At 56.6% G+C, this 9,865-nt stretch overlaps 3 protein-coding genes across 3 annotated transcripts; 1 reads left to right on the top strand and 2 right to left on the bottom strand.

Moving 5' to 3' along the window:
* Positions 1-345: 345 nt before the first annotated feature.
* SETTUDRAFT_163440 (uncharacterized protein) lies at positions 346-2,228 on the bottom strand. The gene is made up of 6 exons (XM_008028949.1): positions 2,112-2,228; positions 1,801-1,999; positions 1,670-1,751; positions 1,484-1,621; positions 968-1,435; positions 346-917 (listed from the first exon to the last, which is right to left on the bottom strand). Exons 1-6 carry the CDS (start codon positions 2,118-2,120, stop codon positions 686-688), a joined length of 1,128 nt encoding a protein of 375 aa, XP_008027140.1. The 5' UTR covers positions 2,121-2,228; the 3' UTR covers positions 346-685.
* Positions 2,229-3,109: 881 nt separating this feature from the next.
* Positions 3,110-4,388, top strand: SETTUDRAFT_154194 (uncharacterized protein; the record flags this gene model as incomplete). Its single annotated transcript, XM_008028948.1, has 4 exons — positions 3,110-3,218; positions 3,265-3,303; positions 3,358-3,455; positions 3,513-4,388. The coding sequence occupies 4 exons, from the start codon at positions 3,110-3,112 to the stop codon at positions 4,386-4,388; spliced, it is 1,122 nt and encodes a 373-aa protein (XP_008027139.1).
* Positions 4,389-4,989: 601 nt separating this feature from the next.
* On the bottom strand, positions 4,990-9,799 carry SETTUDRAFT_136390 (glycoside hydrolase family 76 protein; the record flags this gene model as incomplete). The annotated part of the gene is made up of 5 exons (XM_008028947.1): positions 4,990-5,789; positions 5,852-6,334; positions 6,389-6,633; positions 7,968-8,248; positions 8,316-9,799. The coding sequence occupies 5 exons, from the start codon at positions 9,797-9,799 to the stop codon at positions 5,193-5,195; spliced, it is 3,090 nt and encodes a 1,029-aa protein (XP_008027138.1). The 3' UTR covers positions 4,990-5,192.
* Between the last annotated feature and the right edge of the window lie 66 nt (positions 9,800-9,865).

Below are 9,865 nucleotides of genomic sequence, written 5' to 3'. Positions count from 1 at the left end.
AGGGGGGGGGGGGGGGGGGGGGGGAGAGAGAGAGAAGAGAAAAGAAAAGAAAAGAAAAGAAAAGAAAAGAAAAAAAGAACCACCCACTGATTGATTCGACTGTGCTTGGCCCATGTACCCACTGTCCATGACCAACAACCAATTTGCTTGCAGTGTCGATCCATGTCCCATCTACACACCACATGTACTACTGCAAGGCGGTCAAAGCCACACAACATACATACAGACACGACACACACACACACACACACACATACACACACAACCCAATCCTCGTCACCATCACCATGGTATTAGAATCTGAATTACTACCTCCTACAGGAAGGACCAAAAAAAAGCGGGGGGGGAATAAGTATCGAAAGGCTAAGTAAACATACGAGAAGCTGTGTGTCGTGCTGGGAGACGGTGCAGCCACAGGCCAGATCCAAAGGCTAACACTGTCCGTTAAAAGATGAAAAGGCCCCGAGAGTAAGAAGAAATAAAATCCCGACATTCCAGTATATCCGTCAATGTCGGCAATGCACCAACCGTCCATTACAAACGCCAGCAGCTGCCATGATGCATCACCACATCTTTGGTCGCTTCGCTTCCTTGGGTTCCGGTGCAAGCGCCCTGGCCGCTGCTGCCCAAGACCACACCTGGCTCAACGGCCCAAATGCATATGCCACTGGCTGCTCAGACGGGCCTAGGCGTCATCGGCGTCGTCTTGCACTGCGCCGCTCTGTTCCCTGTTCATGCGCGCCTCGATTTCCTTCAGTTGGCTTTCGCGTGCTAGGAGCTCCTGTCGCTTCTCGTTGATCTCGCGTTGCACCTTGACTTCGATCTCGCGCAGCTTCTCCTCTTCACGGCGTAGCTGCTCCTCCTTCAGACGCACTGACTGGCTAGCGAGGTCTTCGGGGTTCATCGACGAATCAGTGCTTTTTTTTAGTTAGCATGGCCTTCTTTCAGGGGGGGCAAGACAACTTACGCAGCAGCACCGCCTTCGACGCTCTTGCTGAGCTTCTCGGTACGGTAGTTTTCGTATAGGAAGTCGTGCGTAATCTCCTTGAGATCAGCAAGATGGCTGTGAAGAAGCGCGCTTCGCACAGCAAGAAAGTCCGAGTGGCGGGGATTGTCGACCTCCACAATACCCCAGGGGTACTGTCGTGCCCGTACCCGTCGGCCGTTGACCTCGACAATGTCCTCGGAACCAACAATGGCAAAAGGCATCAAGCCACGGAGCTCGGCATTCTCCTCGACTGTGTCCTCGTCGTCTTCCTCGACATCGTAAGGGAAGTTGTACACGGGGATGCGGTAGTGCTCAATGTCCTCCATGACCAGCTTTTTTGACTCGGCAAGCTCCGCGGGTGTAAGTGAGTCGGCCTTGCCGATGACGGGGATGACGTTGCAGCGGGGAGACAGGCGTTTCATGAGCTCGATGTCGAGTTCACGCAAACTGGCATTGTCTGTTAGCAACATGCGTACCAATAGGGACGAGACATACCCATGGCCAGTAGGCGTGATGAAGTAGAGGAGTACGTGTACACGGTCGTCGCGGAACCGCGGGTTACGCTTAATACGCGATTCCTCTGCGAGAATGCCATCGTACTGTCGCTCGAGGTATCCGACAATCTCTGAGAAACTGCATGGCTGTGAGCGCGTGTCGTCGCCACGGCCACGTGGTGCTTACCTGGCCTCGTTGTCAATCTGGTCTCCGAATCCGGGTGTGTCGACAATGGTGAGCGAGATGCGGGTCCCCTCCTCGTCTAGTTCTGCTCATGGTCAGCAGCTGCAGTCTTCACCGCCACACGGCCAACATACCGACAGTGATGGGCTTGATCTTGACGCCCTCCTCGACGTGGGCCGTTGTCGGGTCGTCGACCTCCTTGTGTCCCAGCACCTGCTTGCCGCAAAGCGTGTTGACAAAGGTTGTCCGGCCAGTGCCCGAGGCGCCGCAAACCATCAGGCAGAACTGGATTCCCTTCTTGACATTCTTCTTTCTGCGCGTCTTGTTAAGTGCCTGAGGCATTGTTAGCAACCAACGCCGATTGCGAGGGCGGGCGTGGAGAGCAGGGCGGCACCGTGTGCCTGGGGAATGGGGAGACGTGGTGTCGTGGGGAGGAGCGTCGTACCGAAGACATGATGGCCTGTGAAGGGTGGATGTGGTACGTTGTGGATGGAGCCGTGAGCACACAATGGAGGGCGGCCGGAGAAAAGGGAGAAGCTGCGTGCAGGCAGAGACGGTGGACTGGCTGTGGTGGTTGAGCGGTGTCGTCGTGGAAATTTGGGGACGTTGGCAGCTCCTCCCTGCGCGATGCAAAGGGGCTCGCTAGCGGGAAACACCCCGGTCGGCTTCTCCTTCTTGGCGCCACCACCACCTCGCGCGACGGCTCCTTTGGGAATGATGCTCCATGCTACGAGTCCGACTGCGACTTGAGGCTGCGCCGCGTGGGGGGCGTGGTGCTGGCCTGGCATCGTGGTCCTGTCGACACGCGGCGTGGCCCATGGCTCTCGTCGACGCCCGTCGGCGCCGTGATTCTGCGTACAAGTGTAGTCCTTGGTACTTGGGTAGGGACCGATAAGGGGACCCTCAACGCGTGCTGCGTTGCCGGACACGAATACTTGCTTCTGTCCGAGACGCTGCCGGCGCCCACGGACACAGCCGCGGAAAAACAAGGCCACGCGCCTCTGCGTGTTTGCTTGTTGATTGCCGGCTCGGCCAGCCGCAACATTGGGCACTGTCGCGGCATGTCCGCCTGTACTACAGTACGGCAAGTACATGTGTCGAAGTACTTTATACGTGCAGTACACACTGTACACACGTCTCCTGGGTCCCGCCAGTCACGCTTGCCGCAAGCGGTTAGCTCCCGCCTTACGGGCGAGCTGTGACCTTTGGAGCCGTGGACCCTCCTCCATGTTGCCGTCGCCAGCCCACACGACGCTATTCACTCATACGCCTGCTGCTGCCTCGGTCGCTGCTGGAGAGAGACATGGGCCTGAAATGCGCCCACGGCTCCCAATAGCGCCCTCTGTGCCCTCTTCTGGCTGCCTCCCTTCTGCGCGCTCGGCATAGACTGCGCCACACATCTACATACCCTCCGCATTCACCAACAGCCCGCCCCACCCCACGATGAATACCAGACCCATCCTCGACTCGGACACAGGGCCCTTTGTTCTCTCGGCATCCTTCAACGCCGACTGCTCCCACTTCTCGGTGGCGCTGGAAACGGGGTTTCGAGGTACGGCGTGGTGGTTGCATCCGCCGGTACTGACTGACGCACGCAGTCTTCTCCTCGACAACATGCGAAGAGCGCATTGCAAGAGGTACCTTTGTGCCCCCACGCCCACACCCGCGACACCATGCTGACACTTCTGCAGAGGTCGGCGGCGGCATCGGATGCGCAGAGATGCTCGGCAACAAGAGCTATATTGCTTTGGTCGGAGGAGGGAAACAACCCAAATATCCCCAGAACAAGGTTGGTCCTGACGACTCTGGCTGGATGCTGGTCAACGACACTGACATCATCTACGAGGTCCAAATCTGGAACGACAAGACAGAACGCTTCACCACGTCGGTCGAGTTCAAGACGCCCATACAGCGCGTGCGCCTGTCGCAGACGCACATGATTGTGGCGCTACTGAACTCGGTGTGCATATACAAGATGAAGGTACCTCCAGCCAAGACGGCAGAGTACGAGACGGTCAACAACCCTTTTGGCCTGTGTGAGTTGGGAACCAGCATTGTCGCGTTCCCTGGTAGGGCAGCGGGCCAAGTCAAGATTTATGACCTGAACACGGGCAACGTCAGCATCATTCCCGCCCACGAAAGTCCGCTGCGCGCAATCGGCATCAGCAGAAGCGGGGATCTCATCGCTACGGCCAGTGAACAAGGCACCATCATACGCCTGTGGTCATTCCCTTCCTGCACCAAGCTTGCAGAGCTTCGTCGCGGCGTCGATCCGGCTGCCGTTTTCTCTCTTGCATTCTCGCCCGACGGCTCGACACTTGCCGTGACTTCAGACAAGTCCACGCTGCACATCTACGATCTCAAGACGGCAACTGCCGCCTCCCAAGCCGATCCAGCACAGCACAAGTACGGTATACTGTCCAAGATTCCGCTTCTGCCCCGGCAGTTCTCCGACACATATCCGACCGCGACGGCCAAGTTTGAGATGGGCGACGAGCCAACCTCTTGGGGCCCACACGGCAGATCTGCCACCCTAAGTGCGGGTATTCCAGGCGTACCAGGCGGCAGGCCCACAAAAGGCTTGATAGGCTGGTTGGACGACGAGACGGTATTAGTTCTTGGTGCCGGACAGGACGCTCGATGGGAGCGTTTTATCATGGGGGCCGATGACAAGGGGAAAAAGTGCCTTGTTGCAAATGGATGGAGGCGGTACATTGATTAGGAGGTGATACGAGGGTCATGCATGATTTGATGTTGTATTGGAACATGTGATGCATATTGGTGGAGTGGAGTGGAGTGGAGTGGAGTGAAGATGGATGGCGGTCACGTATTTATGATTGCATGTGGGATTTTTACTGTTGTAAGATTTAGGTGTAGACACATTATGATTGTGGCTCATAGATAGCAAGGCGTCGGTCGGTAGTGGTAGCATTACTCGGATACACTGATACCCGCATACAATGACAACAGATATGTGCTCACAATGCAATGGGTATGCTGTTTGAGAAGGCAGTCAAGACAAGGGGTCGTCAGGTGTGATTTACATACATACTAGTAGGTACATAATAATAATCATCATAGCCAAAAGCCAAAAATAGCGCGGGAAAAGAGCAATCTGGACCTTGACGGAATGCACCCCGCCTCACATGTGCATGTGCATGAGATGATGGTTGCCGCGGCGTTCCGCAAAGCGAACCATGGTCCGTCTATTCCCAAAAAGGGCAATATTTGCATGTAAGCAGCAAACAATAAATTGTACTTTCTCATCTTCAAGGTCACGCTGGCTGACTGAGAATCATGGTTGATACATGAACAATATACATGTGTGCAAGCCAGCAATATCGCTTGATATTAATATATGACTATCGCCATGTAAGAGAAGACAATCAACGCCACGATGATAACTGGCATCCCTTTCATCCCATCATCGTACCTCACTCTTTCCAAATGGGTATACACAATAAGCAGTCAAAAATAAAACATCTTCCTCCAAACCTCATCTTGTTCCATGCCGCTTCCGCTTGTCCTAGTAAATCATCCAGAAAGACCCGCCAAGTAGCATGCCGGCTACAAGGATGGTAAGGATCGCTGCGCCCGCCCTGTCTGCGTTTGTAATCTCCGACTTGAATTTGGGAACACTGTCATTGTTGTTGTCGCCGCCGGAACCTAGGCCAGGATCACCTTTACTGGTACCGCCCGTAGCATTGGAATATGGGGCCTGGACACGTGGGGCATTGAGCACACTAATGACGTTGAGTGCAGTCATTTGCGGTCCAACACCACCGATACCGTCAAAGCCTTGACGCCACCATCTCATGCCACATTGATAGGGGCCACCGCCATGTTCAGAGGGACCCACACAGGTCTGTGCTGCTGCAACGGCTGATTTCTGGAGGCGCGGCAGGATTTGCGGTGCAAATTCCGGAACCAGCTGCATGGTGATGCCGAGCCAGCGTGCAAGGTATGCTTTGAAGCTTTCTTGGTCGGTGTTACAGACTTGGTTGGCCTCGCAGACCTCCACCATGACTCCGCCCTTCTCATCGGGGTAGAAAATATCAGTTTTACTGAGAAATTGCGTCAAGTGTGTCTTCCATTTCTCGGCGCCGTTGGTGTAGTTGTACATCTGCCATGATGAGTTTTGTTACTTTCGTGTAGACATTTGGGGGAGGGGGCAAAGGGACATACGTATGCTGCACCTGCTATCATAATTCCGTAGTTGTATGTCCAGGGGGTTTGATCGGCGTTGCTGCACGGTGGATTTGTCGTCATGCTCGTTCCGTCGTAAACCTGTCCATCGCCTGGCAGGATTGGGCTATGTGACATCCAGTCGAAGACTTTCTCTGCCCATGTCGCATATGTATCGTTCTTGGTGTACACAGCCAGTCGTGCGCCGAGGTGGAAGAGACCTCCGTTTGAGGCAGTGTTCTTGTACGTCCATCCGTTAAGCCATGGGTAGATTTGCCAGCGCATACCGCCGCCACAGTTCCCATCAGCCACCTCCTTCTGGTAGCGGGATACGAACTGGTTGAAGACTGACTGTGTCATTGCGAGCCAGCCGGGCTTGTCGTCAGGAGGGTCTTGGAGTTTGTATTCGGCAGCAGCCATCATGGAGTAGGCCCAGAAAACCTGATCATCGTTTCCTTCGTTCTTGGACTGATTGGAGGGCATCTGGAGAGAAGTTAGCAATTGGGTGCTGGTAACATGTCGAGGAACGGAACACACCAGGTCAAGGTGCTCTCCAAACTGGTGTATCAGACCCTCGCGGATCATGTCGTTATACTGGTCGTCGCCTGTGTAGTGCCAGTAGTCTAGCAGTGTACCAAACATGGCACCGGCCTGCCACCAGTAGTATGGCGGGTATAAGACACCCGGGTAGCCTCCGAGCACATGGACTCCCTTGTCGTCGACTGTCGCATATTGCGCGACCAGTTGTTTGGCGACCTTGGCGGCGACATCATTGATAGAGGCTGCAAGCGTGCATCAGTAACATGTCCATGTGCATGGCATTGATTGGGCATGGCTGGTCGTTACCTTGGGATCCCGGGTCCAAGGTGAGAGCCTGAGTGAATGGTGGCGCAATGTGGGTTGAAAGCAGAGAAAGCGCGGCTAGTGCTTGCGCCGGGCTGAAGAGCTTCATGAGTGCATGTGTGGTGCGCGTGGGCGCAAATGCAAAGCTACTGTAAAGAGTGGAGACTGGGAAGCAGGCGCAACCGACTTGGTGACGAGACAGGACGGCCGGAGGAGCAAAGGACCAAGGCGCAGAAGGGGGAGCGAGGGAGGGGAAGAGGAGAAGGCGAGAGCGAGTGAATGGCAGACAGGCGTGAAGGGGGACCGAAGATGACGAAGAGAGTGGGCGGGGATCGACGCAGTGCACATGGGCAAGGAATACTGGGTGTGTCAGTCCTGTGCCGATGGGAGGCAGGAGGACGAGTTAATTACCATGTGGGCTGGACACCTAATCCCGTATTCCAACGTCAGCACATGAGTACACCTATGCAGGATGCTATTGCTTCGTCCCGTTCAGCCCGCGGGGGGGGGGCAGCTGGAAGCAGGCCCGACATGGACCTGTTGGCGGGTGGATGGGCGTGTTGATCGGGATGCCATGTTGGGGCAGGCTGGGGAGGGTTCCGGGCCAGAAAAGGACTGCACATGCAGGCTGGCATTGCTGTTTGTTGCGCAAGGTTTTTGTTACGCCGGTCCGTATCGGGGGGAAGGCGAAGGCGAGGGCGGGGCGGAGGCAGGAATGGAAGTGGGAATGGGGCACGGGCGAAGTGTGGCGCATGACTTTGGGGCTGTGGCTGGCCGAGCACTCACACTCACACTCTTCGCATCCGCGCCCTTGCTTGGCACGCCCTTGCCCGACCCTTGCCCGGCCCCTGCCCTGCACCCCTCGGAACAGGGCCTCGAGTGCGCCGGCAAAAAAGAAAAGAAGAAAAAAGACGAAAAAAAAGAGGAGAATACAGGAACAAGGACCTGGCGACTGTGACGGCGCCCGCTCGCTGCTGTGCCACACGCACGACACAAGCGTTTTCCAAGCAAGCTTTGCGCGTGCCTTGATCTGCCGTGCCAAGGCGCACGGAAGAGGCGGCCGCCAGGGCTTCTGTGGGGGCGGAAATTGCGATCGAGTGGCAGAACCACAGTTTTCCCGCCTCGACCACGACCACGGCCACGACAACACCATGAGCTTACGACCAAGCAGCAAACGCGCGTCTTGAAATTGTGGTGCCGCCGCCGCCGCGCCCTCTGCCTATGTACGCCTGCACCTATTACGCCCAGCACGCCCACTACATCCTAAACACACCCCATGTGCTCTCCCTGTCGACCCGCTGGTTCTGCCCGCCACATGCCATCTGCAGGCCCATGCCGAGCACTCGCCGCGTGTGCTCCGGTGGTATGATGCCATCGTCCCACAGCCTTGCCGACCCAAACGCTGCCTCGCTCTCGTCTTCGATGCGCGCCTTGAGTGCCGGGTCCACCTTCTTGCCAACCGCCTCCATGACAGACGACAGCTGCTCTGCCCCCATGACCGATGTCTTCGCGTTGGGCCACGTAAACATGAGACGCGGCGAGTATGCTCGCCCGCTGCACTGCCGTGTCAGCCATTGCTCGCTCCGTCAGCGTCCCCAAAGGAACACAAAATGCCACTTACCACATGCCATAGTTGCCAGCACCAGCACTGGATCCCACCACCACCGTGAACTTGGGCACGTCGACGCAGCTCACCGCCGTCACCAGCTTGGCCCCGTTCTTGGCAATGCCGCCCTTTTCGGCATCCTGTCCAACCATGAAGCCCGAGATGTTCTGCAGGAAAATGAGCGGAATGTGCCGCTTGCCGCACAGCTGCACAAAGTGGGCTCCTTTGAGCGAGCTTTCGCTGAAGAGAATGCCGTTGTTGGCAACAATGCCCACGGCGTGTCCGTATATCTTTGCAAATCCAGTCACCAGCGTCGACCCGTACAAGGGCTTGAACTCGTCAAAGGCCGATCCGTCGACGATGCGTGCAATCACCTCGTGTATGGGTATCTGTCGCCGGAGGTTGGTGCCTACAATACCAGACAGCTCCTGAGCATCGTACAGTGGCTCCTGGTAGTCCGGCTGTGCGGTGACGGTCTGGTTGCGGTGCCAGTTGAGGTTGCCAATGCTTCTGCGTGCGAGAACAAGCGCGTGTGCATCGTCGACAGCTAGGTAGTCTGTGACGCCCGACACTTCGCTGTGAAGCCGGCCTCCACCGAGGTCCTCTGCCGACACGACCTCGCCCGTGGCCGCCTTGACCAGAGGTGGTCCGGCCAGGAAGATGTGCCCCTGGTTTTCCACAATGATGTTCTCGTCACTCATGCTGGGCACATAGGCCCCGCCCGCCGTACAAGGCCCCATGACGACGCTGATTTGCGGGATGCCCATACTCGACATGCGTGCTTGGTTGTAGAAGATGCGGCCAAAGTGATTGACGTCTGGGAACACGTCGGCTTGGTTGGGTAGATTGGCGCCCCCAGAGTCCACCAGGTAGATGCATGGCAGGCGGTTCTCTTGGGCAATCGTCTGCGCTCGCAAGTGCTTCTTGACCGTGATGGGGTAGTACGTGCCCCCCTTGACCGTGGCATCGTTTGCCACCACCATGCACTGGACGCCATTGACACTGCCAATGCCCGTGACGATGCCGCCTGCAGGTACCTCGTCTTGGCCATACATGTCGTAGCCTGCCATTTGGCTCAGTTCGAGGAAAGGCGTGCCGGGGTCGATCAAGGCAGAGATCCTGTCTCTCACCAGCATCTTGCCCCGCTGTATATGCTTTTCCCTCGCCTTGTCTGGGCCGCCTTGGGCAATCTTGGTGTGGAGATGGACCAGTTTCTCTGTTGCCTCATCCATCTGCCGCTTGTTCTCCTTGAAGTCGGCATTGTTCGTGTCGACGTTGGTAGGCATGACAGAAACCGCCTCGGCATGATGTGAATGCGTAAAAGTCGCGGCATTGCGCGTCCCTTGGCGCAAGCTGCCAGCTCGCGCGTGCGAAAGTGTTGTAGGACGGGGGGTCGAGGAGACGAGGCAACGCTGTGCTTGCGACCTGATAGCTGCGGCGGGTCGAATCGTGTTCTTGAGCATTGTCAAGGCCTCGCGAGAAGGCGCTTTCGGCACCATCTTGGGCTTCGATTGAGGGACGTCCCAACGTGTAGTAAGCTCTCAAGCTAATCCGTACCTCTTCTG

This window comes from Exserohilum turcica (assembly GCF_000359705.1).
Source record: "Exserohilum turcica Et28A unplaced genomic scaffold SETTUscaffold_3, whole genome shotgun sequence".
NCBI lineage: Eukaryota > Fungi > Ascomycota > Dothideomycetes > Pleosporales > Pleosporaceae > Exserohilum > Exserohilum turcicum.
Note: the sequence above shows the minus strand (reverse complement) of the source record. Positions and strands in the feature narration are given on the sequence as shown.